At 32.5% G+C, this 22,465-nt stretch overlaps 1 protein-coding gene across 1 annotated transcript in view; it reads right to left on the bottom strand.

The window, feature by feature from the left end:
- Positions 1-8,142: 8,142 nt before the first annotated feature.
- LOC126879859 (homeobox protein slou) overlaps positions 8,143-22,465 on the bottom strand; it is a 39,618-nt gene continuing 25,295 nt past the window's right edge. Inside the window, exon 2 of the mRNA XM_050643173.1 lies at positions 8,143-12,697. Within this exon, the coding sequence (XP_050499130.1) occupies positions 12,198-12,697 (500 nt within the window). The 3' untranslated portion in view covers positions 8,143-12,197. The remainder of the gene's footprint in view (positions 12,698-22,465) is intronic.

The following is a 22,465-nucleotide window of genomic DNA, read 5'->3' as shown; positions in this document are numbered from 1 at the left end:
ACGGGCCCTTTTAGGGTTAAGTTTCATTAAGAATGTCGAATCTCTAAGTTGTAGATTCTAGACCTAAAAATATTAAGATTTAACTAAAATCACTTAAATAAAATGTGACTACTTACTGAGTTACAGGGTGTTTTATTTAAAAATTTAAAAATTATTTTTACCAAGTACTTTCAAACTATTTGACGTATCCTTATCATACTTGGCAGAAAGTGTGGGTACTATACAGTCTACTAAACTGCGATAAATAAAAGTTTCTAGCTACTACCAGAGGCGTACGACAGGGGATAATTAATGATTGACCCTTCCCAAATTCTACGCCACTGAAGGAATTACTATTTTAGCGAAATTTTTCGATTCTCCAATACTTTATATGTAAATAATATACTCTTTACTGGTAACGATTAAGTCATTAGTTTTCGAGATATTGGATGTTAAAAATGAAACGGCATATTTATTTTGACTCTTCCATTCATTCATTTTAAACTTCCAATATCTCTCAAACTGATGACTTTATCGATACCAATAAAGTTATTTACATATAAAGTATTGGAGAATCGAAAAATTTCGCTAAAATAGTAATTCACTCAGTGGCGTAGAATTTGGGAAGGGTCAATCATTCACTATCCCCTGTCGTACGCCTCTGGCACTAGCTAGAAACGTTTATTAATCACAATTTAGTAGAGTGTGTAATAGCCACACTTTCTGCCAAGTATGATAAGGATACGTCAAATAGTTTTAAAGTACTTGGTAACAATAATTTTTAAATTTTTAAATAAAACACCCTGTAACTCAGTAAGTAGCCACTTTTTATTCATGAGATTTTAGTTAAATACTAATATTTTTAGGTCTAGAATCTACAACTCAGAGATTCGACATTCTTAATAAAATTTAACCCTAAAAGGGCCCGTAGTAATATAACTCCAAGAAAAAAAAGAAGAAGAAAAAACGACAAAAAATTTTGGTAATGAGTAAAAAATTCCCAGGAACCCAATTATCGAAACGTCATTTCAAAAAACTTTGTCCCCGCGACGTTATTAAAAAAACAAATTATAAACAAATTTGAATAATTTTTAAATGCCATTTTAGGGGGGAGTTTAATTGAAATTTGAATTTATCAATACATTTATCGAAAATATACATAAAAATAAAAATAATGAGATCTTAAGCAGGTGAATACTTCTTTGGCAACAACCGCGTTTTTGCAATTGAAAATATAGTAACATTTAATAAAAAAATTCAATATCTCAAAAAATGTTAAATATTTTTCGACCAATTTTTTTTTGGTTAATTCTGGTAATATAGCGCAACTTAGTCTGTAAAATAAAATATTTTATAGTGCTTATTTAAAACGCTAAAAATGATTTTTTGCAAATTTTTTTTTAAAGTTTTATATACAATTATTTAAATAAATAGGGGGTCAAATCTAAATTAGTAATTTTTATGTGAAAGATTTACCCTTCAGCTTTGCAGAAAATAAACCCATAAAACTACATTAATAAGTGAATTACCTCAGCAGTTAAGAAAGTAATTTTTTTGCAAAAATGACCCCTTTTTAATTATTTAAACAATGATCCCCTTAATAATAATAAAATTTAAACAATAATAAAATCATTTTTAGGTAAAATTGTGGCTTATTTCCGATTTGAATATACTTGATTATAAAAATGCCACAAGAAAATAGCTTCAGAACAACATTAATGATCCCCTTGTCTGATTTGGATACTTTCTTGAAAATATATTTTGTACCCACCTAAACTTTGATATAAAACTTGTTTTAACCTGTACGAATTTACATTTTGACTTTTTTTTATTTTATTAGGCTATTACCGTTTTGCCTACATTCCGCGAGATGTTGCAAATATAAACCAACTCGCAAGCTTGTTCGATCCTCTGTGAAAGGGTGAGGAACATCTCCCTCAACTGATGCATTACATTACATGCATACATAATCGAAAATCTCTTAAGGCTGTATGACACTATGCATTTTCTTGTATCATTTATAATATCGTTTCTGATATCGTTTCTTGTATACATTTTCTTGTATCATTTCTTGTACGTACATTTGTGTCCTGTATGACACTATGCAAGTTCTTGTATCGAAAACTGTATGAAATTCGGCACGTGATTGGTCGAAATTTTGTTTGTCACCCTATCACGTTACATTGGTATGGTACTTATGGTAGTACTGTGTCTACAGCTGATTTTTATAAAATTTATAAACTTTTAAAAACAAATATTTTAATGTTATAATAACTAGAATTTTTACGTTGACTGTTGATTATTTGTGTTTTTTATGTTGTTTTGATATTTGTGCTAAAATATTTGCATTATAATTATCTTTAGTTTGATCCAAATTGGAACTATTGCATTTTCCTCTATTAAAAAATTATGCAATATGAAACCCAAAGTTATTCTAAATATATGGTTATTAGTAGAACAGTAGTCCATACCAAACCGTATATTAAGTATCAATAAAATATTTATAAATAATACCTACAAAACACAAATAAATTCATAAAGACATAAATCATATGATCTCATTTTCAGCCGCCATTATGGCATTTAGAAGTTTTACCAGCAGGTTTTACGTTTTTGCTCTTTGCGCAGAAATTGGCGCAGTTATTGTACAAGAATCTGTGCCTGACACAAATTCTTGTATCGTTTCTGATATCGTTTCTTGTATCTGTGTATGACACTATACATTTTTTTGACATATCAGAAACGATATTAGAAATGATACAAGAAAATGCATAGTGTCATACAGCCTTTATACCTGTAGGTGTCGAGGTGTACAAGCTCGCTTAAATTTTTTCTACAAATTTACGCCACTCTTTCATGTCTCTAGCTCAGCGTTTCTCAACCGGTGGGTAGCGGACAGATTTCAGGTGAGTCGCGGCGTGGCTCTTACAGTGGCTGAGTGAGTTTTAGAGTACAGAATAGCGTATCATCATAGGTGAGGGATGGATGGCGAATATGAAAAAACATCAGAAAGTGGGTCGCCAGACATGAAAGGTTGAGAACTACTGCTCTAGACTCAAAAAAATTTAGTTCGTAATATTGGTTAACAGTGATTATTGAATAGTATTTCGTTGTAACAACAATTTAATTTTTTGTTTCAATGAACTTTTAGACATTGACGAATATATTTGGTTATTGTCACAATGATTGAATAATAATTGTGAAAATAACTAGAGTACATTAATTAATAACACTCAATTTATTCAGCCAATAACTTGAGTTTCGTATATTTAGTAAAAAATGTTAATTCTGGCAGCAACTCACTTTCTTGATTTCGTAGATGACAAGCAATTACCTTGGTTTATCGTGACAACGTAAACAATTCATTAAAACAATGTACAAAAATGTTGTTAATATAGAGTAATATATGATTATTGTATAGACGTAAACTGATTGTTGTGACAACGAATGCATTAATCAATCTACTACTGCGTTTAATAACCACAATCAATGCGTTCATGGTGACAATAAACGTAGTTGTTGAGACAATAAATGTTTTGCTTGACCATTTGAAATGTAACGGCTTTTCCTTATCGTGATACCCCTAGCTTCTCTGTGTTACCATTGTTAAACAATGCTGTTACCTCTGCAGAAGTGCCGAATAATAATTTCATTTCGTTTCCAAGTGTAGTCCGTAGTAGAAGGAAGTTTTGGTGTGTCTATTATCGTGAAATTTCGGTCGAATTCTTTTTAAATTTTTTTCGAATGCTGAGAAAACTAATTAGGATTTTTGAAAATTTAATCGCAGAATAAAATATTACAGTATTATCGAGGGTCTGAAGTCCCTGAGAACTTCTATAATGATTATTTTAATAAGTCACAGGGGTGAAAAAGAGAAAATTTAGTACGATTTTTAATTTCAAATATACCATTCAAAAGAAACTTTTTGTCTATTCTAAGGGACTTTCAGCCCTCGGTAATAATGTAATCTTTTATCCTGCGTTTAAATTTTTCAAAAATACTTATTACTTTTCTCAGGATTCAAAAAAAATTAATGCGTTTAAAAAGAATTCGATCGAAATTTTGCACCTGTGCTCTCAAAAAGGATTAAAGTGTTATACATTTTTGGAATCACTATTTCAAACGCTTTTAAATGAGCTGTTACATGATGTAGTTTCCCATTTAAAAAAATCAAAGTTATACCTGTCACCTGAAGAGGGATCGTGTAAAGTTCGAAACATTGATGTTATAATATACTTTGATTGTTTTAAAAATCGATTTGTCCAAGCGTTTTGCTTATGTGCTAAAAATAAATAAGTTAATAAGGGGGGAGGGTAGTGTAACACTTATTCCAGCTCACTGTATAAGTAAAATCGTAATATGATTTCTCATTTTGAGAAATCACACAGTGTAAAGTCCATTAGGTTTAGGACAAAAAAGGGGTATTTAAGAAATTATTATTAATTAATAAATTATTATAATTATTATTATGAGAAAGACATGGAACATGTTTAGAAAACTAAAGAATATGAAAAAGCCCTTTGTTTTTTAATTGCCAATCTAGCGGGCGCTTGATTGGCAACCGTTGCATGTATATGAAACATGCGTAAATATATGTGCGGAAAAATATTTCGATTCAATTTTTTTTCAACCATCTTGCTTGAAAATATCCCCTCTTAACAAATTTGTATATTGCCAGGATCAAAAAGTCAAAAAAAATTTGAAACGTTTGTTTTTTGTTTTCTCCTAAAACTAATTTTTTTGCATCGGACAAATTTTTTTAGGTTTTTTGGATCATTCCAAATAGAAAATATATTAAGTGACTTTAGTTTTCGAGATATAAGCGATTGAAAATTTAAAAATTGCAAAATCGGCCATTTTTAACCCTCAAAAACTATGTAAAACACCGAAAATTTCAATGATACCAAGGTACGTAAATGTAGATATTTTAAGAATATCGATTGATAAAGTCCCGAAGAGCTTTTTGCAATACAATATCGAAAACCCCTTTATTTTTTAGTCAAGCGGTCGCTACACTATTTTTAACCGTTGCATGTACCGGGTGTCCAATTATATTTTCCCCCATTTTAACTGCCTAGAACTTCTAAACGGCTCAAGATAGAAATATGAGGTTTTCGCTGAAATGGTTTATTTTACTAAAAGTTTTGTCTGAATTGATTGGATTTTTTATATCGCTTTCAAATACGAAAAAAAAAATGGCGGATTTTTGAAAAAAACGTTGTTGACTTTTTTTTAATGGAACACCCAGTGTATTTTTTTGTAAATTGAAAGAAAGGTCATTCGCCTATCCAGCGATATAAAGTTTTTCAAAATCAGCTGTCAAATCACTGAGTAATTAATTTTTAAAATGAGAGGTGCAACGTGAATATCACATACCTAAATAACATTATAAGCAAATTGATTGCCACATTGCATCTCTCATTTTAAAAATTAATTACTCAGCCATTTAATAACCGATTTTAAAAATTTTTATATCGCTGGATAGGTAAATGACCATTTTTTCAAGTTACGGAAAAATATACTGGGTGTTTTAATAAAAAAAGTCAACAACGTTTTTTTTCAAAATTCCGCCATTTTGTATTTAAAAGCGATATAAAAAATGGTCATTTACCTAAAAACTTAAAAGAACGTTCATTTACCTATCCAGCGATATAAATTTTTTTAAAATCGGTTGTCAAATGACTGAGCAATTCATTTTTAAAATGAGAGATGCAATGTGGAAATCACATAACATAATATCAATTTGCTTAGTTATGTTATTTAGGTATGCGATATCCATATTGCACCTCTCATTTTAAAAATTAATTACTCAGTGATTTGACCACCGATTTTGAAAAACTTTATATCGCTGGATAGGTGAATGGCCTTTCTTTCAATTTACAAAAAAATATACTGGGTGTTCCATTAAAAAAAAGTCAACGTTTTTTTTTAATTCGCCATTTTTTTTTTCGTATTTGAAAGCGATATAAAAAATTCAATCAATTCAGACAAAACTTTTATTAAAATAAAACATTTCAGCGAAAACCGCATATTTCTATCTTGAGCCGTTTAGAAGTTATAGGCAGGTAAAATGGGGGAAAATATAAGTGGACACCCGGTACCTATACAACATTGTATGTAATATATGCGTAAATATATGTGCGGAAAAATATTCTGATTCAATTTTTTTTCACCATCTTGCTTAAAAAGGTTCCCTATTAACAAATTTGTATGTTGCCAGGGTCAAAAATGTGTCAAAAAAAATTTAAACAATTTTTTTAAACTTAAAATGTCCTCCGATTACAATATATACACATGCAACGGTTGAAAATAGTGTCGCTCCCGCTTGATTAGCAATTAAAAAACAAAGGGGTTTTCGATACTGTATTGCAAAAAGCTCTTCGGGATTTCATCAATCGATATTCTTAGAATATCTACGTACCTTGGTATCATTGAAATTTTTGGGGTTTCACATAGTTTTTGAGGGTTAAAAATGGCCGATTTTGCATTTCGCAATCACATTTACAGAAAAGTCACTTAAGGTCTTTTCTATTTGGAATGATCCAAGAAACCTAAAAAATTTTTGACTTTTTGATCCTGGCAACATACAAATTTGTTAAGAGGGGATATTTTCAAGCAAGATGGTGAAAAAAAATTGAATCGAAATATTTTTCCGCACATATATTTACGCATGTTACATCTACATGCAACGGTTGCCAATCAAGAGGGCGGTTGTCTTAAAAAACAAAGGGTTTTCGATATTGTATTGCAAAAACTCTTCGGGATTTCATCAATCGATGTTCAAAAAATATCTTCTTACCTTGGCAACATCGAAATTTTCAGTTTTTCACCGCAATTTTTAAATTTTTAGTCGCTTATATGTCAAAAACTATCAACTTTAGAGAAAAGTCACTAAAGACCTTTTCTGTTTGAAATGATCCAAAAAATCTAAAAAACTTTGTTCGATGCAAAAAAAACATAATTTTAGGAAAAAAACAAAAAAAAAACGTTAAAAAAATTTTCACCCACTTTTGGACCTGGCAACATACAAATTTGTTAAAAGGGGTCCTTTTTGAGTAAGATTGTGCAAAAAATCCGAATCGGAATATTTTTCCTAGCGGATGCACAGTGGCTTTTTGGACTAAATTGCAAGTTCTATCCATCAAAATACATGGGACGTTTTCGTAGTCTTGACGTTCCACATTTTTAACTTGTTCCACAATTAAAACTTCCCCTGTTCCAGTGTTCCAGTATATTAAAGTTTGTCCGACTAGACACCGTTAAGCTATTAACAAATTTTCAGCTTGCTGTCAATTAACTTTTTTTTGGTACGCGGGATCCAGGTCTATAATGCTAAGTTTTAATTTTTCTACCTTTTTAGGTTGTTAAACTGCCAAAAATTGCAAAAAAATCGAAAAATTGTCTATAAACTGCTGCCATTCTGTCATCCCTTTATAGAACTTGATTTTTTTAGTTCATTATAGGTATAGTTACTATTATGCAAAAACAGAAATCATTGTGAATTTTATGTTTCAAATAATTTCTTAGCCAAAAAATGTAGAATCTTATAGGTATATCATAAAATCACACAATAAATTCCAAAATAAATAGTTTTATTCGGGATTGACACATGATCAAAGCACCTTAACTTATATGTATCTACTCTATCTCATATTATGTAGTAAGCTTTTAGTTTGTGAAAACTGTCTGTGAATGATCTAAAGTGTCCGTGAAGTAACAATGTATTTTAAATTAGATTTACTTTTTCGCACTGTTTTTTGGCATACTTTCATATCAACAAATATCCTAAACTTTCGCGTTGTCATGGTGATAAAATGTGAGCAATAAATTACAACAAAAGTTTTGACAGTTTTGTGGTTTGAAAGAAGTTAGAATTTTTAAATGTCAAAGTTCTAAAAATTGTAGAATAGAAATGAATTCCAGTGACGAAGAGTTACAGTTTTTTTATTTGTTTATCGTAGATAAAATATTGTATGAAACCGTTGATTGAATACACGATGAAACTGTGCGTGAAGTACTTTTTGCGAACTTACGCGATGTATAGCACTCGCCCCGCTGTCGCTCGTGCTCTAAACATCGCGTGCGTTCGCAAAAAGCATACTTTACGAACTGTTTCATAAATATGTATTTCATATATATCTATTTTGAAATAAAACTAGGAAAGACTTATGAAGGCGTGGTATATTTACAAAGTCCAGATAATTTACAATAATTAATAAATACTCTACTCTACATTATAATTATTTTACACTATTTTTGCACAGAATCCTACATGTAGCAGGTATAGCTATATAAAATTACATGAAATCTTGTTTACTAGTGTTTTCTGTTTTTTGTAACATGACAAAATACAATAATTTTCGAAAAACCACTATTAAACGTAATATACCAATCACAGTGAAGACGTGAAAACGTAAAAATTTTAACTTACATTAAAGTTGTCCCCAAATAGGTATACTATCCCAGGGAGGGGAAATAAGGGAAATACTCCCACCCCCCTTCCTACAAGGTCCAAAATTAAAGAAAAAAAAAATGTTCAAACTTAAAAATATTACAGCTGACATAATACTTAAACCACAGACAGACAATAAGCAATTTCATTATCCTGAAAAAATAAATGCTAAATGCACAGTATACAGGGTGAGGCAGATAACTGGCCTATTAGAAATATCTCGAGAACTAAAGGCAACAGAATCATGAAAATTGGAATACAGGGGTTTTGAATGAAGATCTATTAAATGAAAATATTTTCATCTCTTTGCAACCTCCGGTTATACCGGAAGTTGATTATAACTTCGTTTTTTTAAATGAGACACCCTGTATATTTTTACATTTTTGGATTCTCTTCGATGTCTTCTTTCTAAAAATATGAGGATTTGTAATGTTATACAGGGTATTTTAAAAGATAATTACGTTTCTTTATTAATTTCGTAGCAATATTCACACCCTGTAGAATTGTAGCAGTTTGACAACTAAAACTCTACTTACGTTCAAATGATTTTTAATATAGTCTACTATTGTTAAGAAGCATTAGTATAGCTAAATTTTGAATTTTAGTATACAGGGTTGGTCCAAACTCGGAATGAGTATTTTCTGAGTTTTCTTAAATGGAACACCCTGTATTTTAGTATTGTAATGAAATGATATTTTATGGTACTTTTTTATTTCTTAAGCATTCCCTATACCTAACTGCTTTAAATTGTGCTTAATTGTTAGTGGCACCAACAATCTTAACTACGTAGGTATTTTGATAGTTATACCATTATTGGTAATTTTAAGGATCAGTCTGGATTAACATGTGTTTATTTCTGAAAAATTATTTGTGATTGAATATTTTCAAGGCCAACCTAATAAAATTTTACCTATTTTTTTGCAATTAATGTTTAGCTTGAATCACCAATAACTCACAAATTAAAGCAGTTAGGTATAGGGAATACTTATAAAATAAAAAAGTACTATGAAATATCATTTCATTACAATACTAAAATACAGGGTGTTCTATTTAAGAAAACTCAGAAAATATTCATTTTGAGTTTCGACCAACCCTGTATACTAAAATTTCAAAATTAGCTATACTAATGATTCTTAACAATCAACGTAAGCAGAGTTTTAAATGTCAAACTATTACAATTCTACAGGGTGTGAATGTTACTACGAAATTAATAAAAAAACGTAAATATCTTTTAAAATACCCTATATAATATTACAAAATCTCATATTTTAAGAAAGAAGATATTGAGGAGAATCAAAAAATGTAAAAATATACAGGGTGTCCCATTAAAAAAAACAAGTTATAAGCAACTTCCGGTAAAAACGGAAGTTGCAAAGAGATGAAAATATTTTCATTTAATAGATCATCCCTCAAAACCCCTTTATTCCAATTTTCATGATCCTGTTGCCTTTAGTTCTCGAGATATTTCTAATAGGCCAGTTATCTGCCTCACCCTATATAACTATAATATATTTTTTAACGAATCAAAATTCTTGTATTTTGTCATGCATCAGCTTGATATTTACAGTCTTATGGCACAAATACATACATGTTTAGGTATATGTGATATGAGGTAATTAAACAATGTTGTTTGTTTAAAGAAATTCTAAAATTATAGAGGCTATTTATTGGAATCAGATAGCAATCATAAAAACCAATGGTAGCACGTCAAGGCTAATTGAAATACAACGAGGTGTCAGATAGGGTTGTGTACTATCACCGATACTGTTTAACACTAGAAAGTCGGAGGGGCCAATTTGACCCCTGTTGCGAATTGAAGTTATCGTAATTTTTTTATTTGAGGAAATAATAATTTCATATTTTCTGACTTTTAGTATTTTGATACAAAGCCTTATTTGACACAGAAAAATATTGTTTATTAAATTTATTAAATGGTTTTTTAACAAACCTATCATAGAAATCTGAAGGGGCCAAATTGGCCTTGTGTAAGTTATTATCGTTTTCTCGGAACTTCGACTAGTCTTTCTTTCAAATTCCTGTCGGATGGGTAAAATTATATTTATGTATGTTGGTTGTTTGTTTATTGTAGTGGTTACTCTTATACTGGCACTGATCATCTACGCAATAAAGATACAATTTTGGGTGAACACGTTGTTTTGTTGTTTTGCGGATAATGGAAAATCAACTGGGAAAGGGCAAAAATGTTACGGCAGATAACTACTTCACTTCATTGAAATTGGCCAAGACATTGCTGCAACAGAAATCAACAAGTCTTGTGGGTACTTTGAATCGCAACAGAAAGAAAGATTTTCTAAGCGTGAAATGTGAAAATAGACAATAATTGTATGTTACCCTTATATTCCAGAACGACGAAAAAATAACACTAACTGAATATCAAGGAAAGAGTGACAAAAATGTGATTTTATTGAGCTCGTTACATCAATGAGTTAATGTTGCTGTCTATGGAAAGAAACTTCCTGAAACAATAAATTTTTATAAACAGACCAAATATGGGGTTGGTGTTGAGGACCAAGGGGCGCGTCTTTATACTACAAAGTTGCTTCAAGACGATAGCTTATTCACATGTTTTGTAATAGATACTCTTGACTTAGGAGCAATAAATGCATGGATTATTTATAAAGAAGTAGCTGAAAATAGACTTAGGGCCGGTTGTTCGAACGCTAATCAACATTGATCACTATCAAATACTTAATTACTGTCACAACTGTCAATGTCAACTTTGGTTGGGTTGCCGAAAACATAATTATTGATGACAATTATGAAATTAGTTAATCAATTATGTTAATAATTGTTATGTTAATTGACTAACTAATCTCATAATTATAATTAACTATGTTTTCAGCAACCCAACCAAAGTTGACATTGACAGTTGTGGCAGTAATTAAATATTTGATAGTGATCAATGTTGATTAGCGTTCGAACAACCGGCCCTCAGTCTTCGTAAGTTTATTCGTCGGATGTGTGAAGAATTATGGTCTCCCGAAATCTGGTTCTACATCTAGCAACACCGGTTATACCAACAACCAGCACTGTTATTATCCAAAAACGAAAAAAATGTCAGTTGAAAATATTTTGTAAAGAAAATCATACTTCCAATCAGTGCCAGGGCTGTAACAAGGTAATGTGTGGCAAATGTCAAAAAGTCAAAACTGTATGGTGTTCCAAAAAGTTTTTAATAGTGTGTTCTACTTTGACAGTTTGTGTGTTTTGATAGTTTGCGAATGTGTTAAACAATAAAACTGAAAGATAAAATCAGATTTTATGGTCCAGAGTTGACATGATATCATTAACCTGAGTTTTTATCGATTTAATAACGTGGGGCCAAAATGATCCCTTCGGGTTTTTTAGGTAGGCATGCTAAGTCAGACTTTCTAGTGTAAACGTCTACTCTGAGGTAATATTTGCGAACGCTTTATCGCACTCTTCAGAAGGAATCAGGATAAACGGTCAAAGAGTAAATAACATCCGCTATGCAGATGGTCTCAGGTATCGGTAGGCGCCAGATTTCATGGCTTAGAAAAGGACCTGCATTGATTCAACATCTTTGTTTAGAGCCGCATTGAATAGAGCCATATTTGCCAGTATAGTCGCTAACCTCCACTAAATGAGACAGCACCACAAGAAAAAGAATCACTTGACTTATAGTAAAGACATATTGCAACAGTGAACCTTTTAAATTTAAAAATTGTTTAATTACCTCAAATCATTAACACTTCTCTGTCTACATTTAAGATCAACTTTAAGTTCAAGATCCCAAATTATGCCCGTGATTAGCTAAATGAAAATACGGAGTATAACCCCCAGAACTAGTTGTTTGCAAGGGGTAAACTCCCCCATATGGCACATGGTGTCCATAAAGCAAACCATTATGCGTGTGATGAAAACCTGGAAAAGACCCACTGGACCCAACACTAGGAGGTGGCACAGTGGGAGAGTTAACGTCCATCCCTGGATTTTGTTTTTTCCACTTCGTTCTTCGGTTCTGGAACCAAATTTTAACTTGCGTCTCCGTTAGACTTAAGCTAATCGCTAAATTTAACCGTTCACACACACTGAGGTACCTCGTTGTTTTGAATTTGTTTTCCAACGCCACTAATTGTTCGTACGTAAATGCTGTTCGGGCTCTTCTAGGTTTACCGGAGTTCTGGGATTTTGAGTCGCTTTTCTTCTTTTTGGAAGGGTCTTTGTTATCGTCGCTAATGTCGCTCTGAAGGTCTTCCTCGTCGTCTGACTGGTGGTCTTTGCCTGCAACAAAATTTAAATTTAGTCGAATACCTTAAGTGATAAAATTAGTGCTAGTATTGCGAAGACCAATTCCCAATATAGTCCATGTGGTGAGACCCCTCCCGTCTGAAAAAATTTCTGATTCGATTTTTTTTGTGGATTCCTATTCAAAAATGTTCCCTTTAAACAAATCTGAGGGGTGCCGGAAATTTTGGGCAGAAATTGTTTAAACAAGTTTTTTAAACAAATACAAAAGATCACGATTTTTTGAGCTGGAACATATATTTATAGGTTTTTTGGGTTATTTTAAACAAGAAAGGTATCTTGTAATTTTTCTTAAAATTTGATAGTTTTCGGGTTATAGACGATTTAAAATCTGAAAAATGCGAAAATACGCATTTCCGAGGCTTAAAAACTAATATTTAAATTAGTATTTTAGAGGTTGCCAGATACTTAAATTGAAGATTAAACATTTAGTTTCACGATTCCGAAGAGTGAGCGCGTCTGACCTTAATTGATACCGTTGTTTTTTAATTGTTAAATATGCGTGTTTATCCGATTTTTTGCCGGTGCGGCGAGCTCTATTTCAAAAATCTCCTATTTTTCTCAGAAAAATATTTTTTCTAGATTCTTTGGGATATTCTAAATAAAATAAGTTCCTTGACATTTTTCTCTTTTTCTCAGAAGTTAATAGTTTTAAAGTTATAAGCGATTTAAAATCCGAAAAATGACAAAAAAACGCATTTTTGTATTTTAAATCGCTTATAACTTTAAAATTATTACCTTTTGAGAAAAATGTGAAGGAACTTATTTTATTTAGAATAGGTATCCCAAAGAATCTATAAAAAATATTTTTCGGAGGAAAATAGGAGATTTTTTAAATAGAGCTCGCCGCACCGGCAAAAAAATCGGATAAACACGCATATTTAACAATTAAAAAACAACGGTATAAATTAAGGTTAGACGCGATCATTCTTCGGAATCTTGAAGCTAAATGTTTAATCTTTAATTTAAGTATTTGGCAACCTCAAAAATACTAATTTAAATATGAGTTTTTAAGCCTCGAAAATGCGTATTTTCGCATTTTTCAGAATCGCCGATAACTCGAAAACTATCAAATTTTAAGAAAAATTACAAGATACCTTTCTTGTTTCAAATAACCCAAAAAACCTATAAATATATGTCCCAGAGCAAAAAAGTGATCTTTTGTATTTGTTTAAAAAATTGTTTAAACAATTTCTGCCCAAAATTTCCGCCCGGCACCCTTCAGATTTGTTTAAAGGGGACATTTTTGAATAGGAATCCACAAAGAAACCGAATCAGAAATTTTTCCAGACGGGAGCGGTCTCACCACATGGACTAATATTTGTTAATTAATGAAGGATATGATTAAGTAAAAATTTGATATTTAGACCGCTTATTCCAAAGATAGAGTGGGATAGAATTTATTTGGTCAATATACAAAATAGTTTTGTTTTCGATAAATCAAAAGGAATAATGAAAATTATTAAAATAAAATTTAAATAATATTTTTGTGAATTTCGATATTAGCAAAAATAGTATAATTTTTAATAATAATAATGTAACAAACGACATATCGTTCAATTTATTACAAAGCATAAGAACTGATCTACGTCCTTTTTACAATGGATTAACTGTGCAAATATAACAGAAGATAATATTAAATGATAGATACGCAAAAAAAGTGAGGTTAAAAACTTTACTGTTTCGTTAAGCCGATTAAACATTTATAATAATAGTTCAGAGAAATAAGAGAAAAAAATAACATGTTGGTGACGCAACCCCCTCCAGGCCGAAACCAATTTTTTGAGTAGTACCTATGGACATCTATATTAATAACCTATAATATGTTTCCTGCAGCTGATTTTGATGATATACATAATTATAAACAAATGAAGATCAAAAACGGTAAATTTTTGCTTTTTTTGTCTATAACCAAAAAGTTAAGTATTTTAAACAAATTTGAGAGTGAGAAACTCATAAATCGTATAAAAAACTTCAATATGGCGTTCGCTGAATATGTCAATCCTTATTGGTTGCATAGAAAATTGCAAAATAAATAATAAATTTTGAGTTTTTATAAATATTCATAACTTTAGTAAAAGTTAACTTAGAACGTTCTTATTACACGGAATGCTGAGACTTGTGGTACTTAAATCATACCCTAAATTTCAAAGCAATTGGTCAAATAGTTTAAAAGATATTTAATTTGTTTTTCCCAAATTAATTTTTTTGCAACGCTATTTAGAAAATGATGAAGATACACTAATACTTTGGATAGTTTATGAAAGAAGAATATTTATACTATTAATTTAATTAAAAAGAAATGACAAAAAATAATTCTAAATACTGCAAAATTATATACTTCTAATAAATTATTAAATACTTCTAATAAATTATTAGAAGAATTTTTTACTAAGCAACAACATTTTTGTTTATTTAGTATTATTTTGTATTTTGACAACGACACCCGACTTGGGCGTCGAAACGTTAATAAAATCATTTTTAGGTAAAATTGTGGCTTATTTCCCATTTGAATACACTTGACTGCAAAATTATTTTGCAAAAACATGTGAATTACAGGAAAGCGGGGCTAACTTCGTCCCTAATTGTCCTAGGAAATGTGTTTTTCTTTCTAAATGTGTATAAAAATCCAGTCTTTCTAAATATGAAAAAATAATTTTTCTACGGGTAACGGTTAAAAAGTTATTCTAATTGTTTATAAGTAAGCAAAAAATCGACGTGTTTTTGCAAAATAATTTTACACTGTTTAAAATTACTTTTTGTCATTTTTTTAATCAAGTCGATAGTATAAAAATGTTCGTCTTCCATAAACTGTCAGAAGTCTTACTGTAACCTCATAATTTTCTGACTTATACTGTTGCAAAAAAAATGAATTTGGGATAAATAAATTAAATAACTTTTAAAGTATTTGACCAACTGCTTTGAAATTTAAAATGTAATTTAAGCACCAGAAGTCTCAGCAATTCGTGTAATAAGAACGTTCTAAGTTAATTTTTACATAAGTTATGAATATTTAAAAAAACTCAAAATTTATGACTTATTTTGCAATTTTCTAAGCAACCAATAAGGATAGACATATTCATCGAACGCCGAATTGAAATTTTTTAGACGATTTATGAGTTTCTTACTCTCAAATTTGTTTAAAATGCTTAACTTTTTAATTATAGACGAAAAAAGCGAAAATTTACCGTTTTTTGATCTTCATTTGTTTATAACTATGTACATCATCAAAATCGGCTGCAGGAAACATCATCATCATCATCAGGGGCGTTACAGCTCTTTATGAGCCAAAGCCTTCTTCAGAACAATCCTGCATTCGCCCCTGTCTCTGGCAACTCTTCTCCATGCTCTAATTCCAATAGATTTTAAATCAGTTTCTATGTTGTCTTGGTACCTAAGTCTCGGCTGCAGGAAACATAAAGGTTATTAATATAGACGTCCATACTACTCAAAAATTTTGGTTTCGGCCTGGAGGGGGATGTGCCACGAGAAAAATCTTATTGCTCTGGAGTATAAAGACTCTTAAATTATTAATTAACATTAAAAAATATGTAACCAAACTAAGAAACCACGTAGCCCGGGCAGGTCACGTGGCTCGAATGACAGATAACAGATGGACAAAGCGAATATGAAAACCAAAAGATGATGCCTATCAAAGCAGAGCTCGTCCACCAACACGTTGGACTGATGATCTAAATCGTTGTCATAGGAATTGGAAGCGAGAGGCACCAGATCGAAACAGATGGAAAATTATGAGGAAGATATATGTCCAGCAGTGGACAAACGAAGATTGAATGATGTGTAAACAAAAATAAAGATATAACTATCAGCAAATAATATAACAGACTGACTTAGAAGCATTTATGTAAACAACCACACAAAGGGGAATATAATAGTTCAAATCAGCCGTTCGGTACAGGTAAAGTGTTAGTGAGATAGGTAAGTTAGTTAGATAGGTAAATTTACCTATCTAACTGACCTAATATAACCTAAAATAGTTTATATAATAAAATATATAATAATAAAATTTGGTTTGATTCTACTATTTCTACATTTATCTCACTCCCAAAAAACCTAACACATCCTCATGTAAATACTTGATGATAAGTGACTAATTACATAGTCTTATGAATCGCACTCTCAAACTGCTTCTCAAGATAACTCTTGAGATGCAGAATTTAGCAGAAATATGAAGAAGGGAGACAAACAATTTGGTTTCAGAGAAGGATTGGGAGCAAGAGAAGCTTTGTTATTAATGCTAACATTACTTCACAGATCATGGGAAGTACAAAAACCAATTTCGTTTGCTTTATAGATTTTGAAGAGGTGTTTGATAGGGTCCAACATGATAGACTTATAGAGAATCTAGAAATGATTGGAATAGCTGATAAAGATCTGATACTTTTACAATATCTATATGGGAATCCAGAATCGGAACTTCTGGATAACGACAATGTCTCACAACTAACAAACATTTATAACCATATATACGAGACTGGAATGATGCCACAGATATGGTTAGAGTCTACATTTATTCCACTCCCAAGAAAACCTAATACATCATTATGTAAAGACTTTAGACTAATTAGTCTCATGAGCCACTCTCTCAAGCTACTTCTTAAGATAATTCTTAATAGAATCAAGCAGAAATGTGAAGAGACAATGAGAAACAAACAATTCGGTTTCAGAAAAGGATTGGGAACAAGGGAAGCTTTGTTCTCAATTGAACATTACTTCAACGATCATAGGAAGTACAGAAACCAATTTACGTCTGCTTTATAGATTTTGAGAAGGCGTTTGATAGAGTTCAACATGATAGGTTGTTTGAATATCTAGAAATGATTGGAATAGATGATAAAGATCTGAGACTTTTACAACATCTATATTGGAATCAAGAAGCTTCTATTCTGGTAGACAGCAAAGAAACAGGCAAAATTTGCATTCAAAGAGGTGTCAGACAGGGTTGTGTGTTATCCACAACTTTGTTTAACTTATACTCAGAAATAATTTTTAATGAAGCCTTGGAAGGACAATGTGGAGTTCGAATCGGGGGAGAAACTATTAACAACATCAGATATGCAGACGACACCGCGATCATGGCTGAAAATATCGAAGATTTTCAATTCCTTATAGATCGAGTGACTAGAGAATGCTCAAATAACGGACTTAACATAAATGCAACAAAGACAAAGTTACTTGTGGTTAGTACAGAAGAAGTCGGCCCTATGCAACTAATTGTCAGTGATGAACCAATAAGAAAAGTTAACCATTTTAAATACCGTTTTAAATGTTGGATAAACGAGACACTAAATCCGGATGAAGAAGTTAAAACTCGTATAGAAATTGCAAAAGGAGCATTTCTGAAACTTAGATCTATTCTAAGCAACTCTCAGCTGAACTTACAACTAAGAATCAAGTTCCTAAAATGTTATGTGTATCTTGTATTACTATATGGATGTGAAACCTGGATCATGAAGGTTAACATGATGAACAAATTAGAAGCCTTTGAGATGTGGTTGTATCGTAGAATGGTTAGAATATCTTGGGTTCAACGTATTTCAAACAGAGAAGTCTTAAACAGAGTAGGTCAAGGCGAAGGTGATTTAACCAAGATGATAAAAAAGAGAAAACTTTAATATCTGGGGCATATAATCAGCGGTAGCAGATACAGGATGCTGCAGTTAATACTCAATGGAAAGATCGACGGAAAAAGGGGAATGGTCGGAAGAAATATTCATGGCTCCGAAACCTTCTTCAATGGACTGGCTTATCAGCAGATCAATTGTTACATGCCGCACAAGATCGAGAACGATATCGGCAAATTGTTATGGAAGCTACCCACGCCTAAAAATTTGGGCACGGTACTTAAAGAAGAAGAAGATATCGGAATCAAGAAGCTTATATTCGGGAGACGGCAAAGAAACAGACCAAAATTTTCATTCAGACAGGTGAGAGCGAGGTGTTCAGACAAGTTTGTGTTATCCTCAAATTAATTTAACGTGTGCTCGGAAATAATATTCAACGAAGGCTTAGAAGGGCAATGTGGAGTTCGAATTGGGGGAGAACCTATTAACAACATCAGATATGCAGATGACCTAGCGATCATAGCTGCATGCAAGTATCGAAGATCTTCAATTCTTTATGGATCAAGTCACTAGAGAATGCTCCAATAATGGACTTAGTGGTTAGTAAATAATACGTTAGCCCTATACAACTAATTGTCAATAATGCGCCTATTACAAAAGATAACCATTTTAAATATCTACTATGTTGGATAACATATGGGTAGCGAGTAGGAACTCTTTAAATTATTGAAGATAATCCCATCAGGGAAAATGAATCAATCCCTGCCCCTCGCAGATTCCGGGGGTTTCCTGACCCGGGAAACTAGTACCTGTTTAGGGTCCCTTGTCCAGGGTTACGGATGAAGTCCACAACGGCAGACATGGCGGAGAAGCGGAGCTTCGGTACGGTGTGGATGGCGGAAGTGGCAACCCTCGATTATAGGGGTAATATAGAATCAAAACCGTAGCGTCTGATCCAGAATGGACGGCTACGAACAGCGTCTGACCCAGAGTAGGCGGCTGATATAATACTCACCAACCCGTCTAGCCAGCGTGGTGTTTTAAGGCTACTCATCCTTCCAACTACTTAGAAATGGCGAATACTAAAACGAACGGATATGGTCCCCAGGTGGGTACGGTATGTTATGCCAAGCCCCACACCCAGAAAAGGGTCTGCCTCGTGGAATCTGGGGGAGGCAAAAATTCGCTTAGTACACACAAAATGCACATCGGAACATATAACATCAGAACGATGAGGACAGAAGATAACCTAGAAGAGTTGCAAGAAGAACTTAAGACCATAAAATGGGACATAGTAGGCTTGTGCGAGATAAGGCTTAAAGGCGAAGAAACGACTCTACTAAAATCAGGGCAGACTTTGTACCAATACAATTCAGGAAATAACCAAGGTATAGGAGGCGTAGGCTTTTTGGTACATAAAAGAATTGAAAACTTGGTAACAAAATTCCAAGCGATTTCTAATAGAGTTATCTATCTGGTAATAAAACTAAATTGTAGATACAGCATTTAAATAATCCATTGTTATGCGCCAACTTCTTCTGCAGATGATGAAGTGGTAGAACAACTTTATGAAGACATTACAAGAGCCAAAAACCTAGAGAAAACATATTACGTAATAATTACGGGAGATTTCAACGCTAAAATAGGAGAGAACGAAAATAACGACAACGAATATATTGGAAATTTTGAACTGGGAAGTAGAAATCACAGGGGAGATATGCTCGCAAATTTCCTCAGTAAAGAAAAGCTATTCTGCTTAAACACATTCTACAAGAAAAAGATGCAGAGAAAATGGACGTGGCACAGCCCAGACGGCAAAGTAAAAAATGAAATTGACTTTATACTCTCTAACTTCAAAAACATTGCTAAAGATGTTACTGTACTAAATTATGTCGACACTGGTAGTGACCATCGATTAGTTAGGGTGCGAATAGAAGTAAATACGAAATTCGATAGAAGAAAATTATTAACACAGGATAAATTACCAAACAGAAGCACTCGAAATGAATCAAGAGGAATATCAAAGTGAACTAAAAAAGAAACTAGGACCTTTACCAGTATTCAACACGAAAGATATAAATGAAATAACAGAAAAATTAACGAATGACATAACATCAACTACAAAAAAGATCTGTGGTAAAAATAAAAATCCGAGAAAACGAAACTTAAACAAACAACACTGGATTTAATGGAAGAAAGAAGAAGAACATCTAAAGAATTACCAGAATATAAGGCTATCAACAATAAAGTTAAAAAGAGCATAAGGTCAGATTTGCGGGCTTATAAAACAAATCAAATATTGCAAACCATCGAAGACAATAGAAACATGAGAGTATTGAAATCAAATTTAACTAAAGGAAAATCGAAGATAACTAAAATCAAAAACCAACAGGGGAATATGGTGACGGAAAAAACTCAAATAATCAAGGAAATACAAACGTTCTACAAGAATCTTTATACATCCACTATACAGAACCCCGGAACAGACCATAGAACAATTCTAAACGTCGGCTCGGAAACTCTCCCTAAAATAACTTCCTCTGAAATTAGACATGCCTTACAGCAAATGAAGAATAAAAAAGCTTCTGGCGAGGATCATAAACGTCTGAAATGTTAAAAATGGGTGGCAACACCGTTGTAGAGGTTGTGGAAGTCTTGCTGAATAGGTGTCTAATAGAGAAAAGAATAGGAGACACTACTAATATTGAAAACTACAGGCCTATAAGTTTGTTGTCACATTTATACAAATTGCTAACAAGAATAATAACCAACCGCATAACACAAAAACTTGATTTATATCAACCGGTTGAACAGGCGGGATTTCGAAAAGGGTTCGGTACTAAAGATCACTTACAAACCATCAGAACACTGGTAGAAAAAACCACAGAATATAATGTACCCTTACATATGGCATTTATTGACTTTCACAAGGCTTTCGATAGTATTGAAACCTGGTCCTTTTTGTCAGCCCTCAGGGATGCTCGAATAGACTCACGGTACACTACACTCATTAAAAACATTTATGAACAGGCCACATTCCACATCAAAATCAGTGAAGACCAAAAAACCGAAAAAATACGCCTTGGTAAAGGTATTAGACAAGGTGATACTATTTCACCAAAACTTTTTACCTTAGCATTGGAAAATGTATTCAAACAGCTCGACTGGGAAGAAGAAGGTCTAAACATTGATGGTGTACGTTTGAGTCATTTGAGGTTTGCGGACGACATAGTACTATTCAGTACAGATATCAAGGAACTGGAGCAAATGATGAAGGAACTCAACCAGCAGTCAAATAAAATAGGTCTCAAAATGAATCTTCAGAAAACAAAAATAATGAGTAATGTACAAACTAATCTTGTTATTGACAACGTCAGTCTTGAAAATGTAGACCACTATATATATCTTGAACATACCATCAAAATCGGCAAAGAAAACCAAATAGCCGAAATAAAAAGACGCCTACAATTGTCTTGGGTAGCTTTCGGCAAGTTAAGCTTTATCTTGAAGAATAGAGATATACCAATGTGTCTAAAACGTAGAGTTTATGACAAATGTATCTTGCCTGTAACTACATATGGACTGGAGACCATGGCCTTTACAAAGAAAACCTTAGAGCAGCTCAGTACAACTCAAAGAGCGATGGAGAGGGCCATGCTAGGGATTAGTTTGAGAGACAAAATTCGAAATATCGACATTCGTGAAATAACAAAGATTACTGATGTCGCAGAACGTAATAGCAAGGCTCAAGTGGCAATGGGTCGGACATGTTGCCCGAGATAATCCCGAAAAATGGACACAGAGACTAAAAAACTGGAGACCAAGAGAGAACAGGCGAGGAGTAGGCAGACCGCAGAAGAGGTGAGCAGATGATATCAAACAAGTCGCGGGCAAACAGTGGATGAGAATTACCAAGAGTAGAAATCGATGGAAGCAACTGGAAGAGGCCTATGTCCAGCAGTGGACGAACACAGGCTGAAGAAGATGTTGGATAATCGAAACACTAAATCCTGATGAGGAAATTAAAACTCGCATAGAAATTGCAAGAGGAGCCTTGATGAAAATTAGGTCTATCTGTGCAATTCTCAACTTAACTTATAACTAAGAATCAAGTTCCAAAAATATTATAAATATGTATCCTGTATTACTATAATGGATG

This window comes from Diabrotica virgifera, chromosome 2, assembly GCF_917563875.1.
Source record: "Diabrotica virgifera virgifera chromosome 2, PGI_DIABVI_V3a".
NCBI classification, from domain to species: domain Eukaryota; kingdom Metazoa; phylum Arthropoda; class Insecta; order Coleoptera; family Chrysomelidae; genus Diabrotica; species Diabrotica virgifera.
The sequence above is the reverse complement of the archived record's forward strand: the minus strand, read 5'-3'. Positions and strand labels throughout refer to the sequence as shown.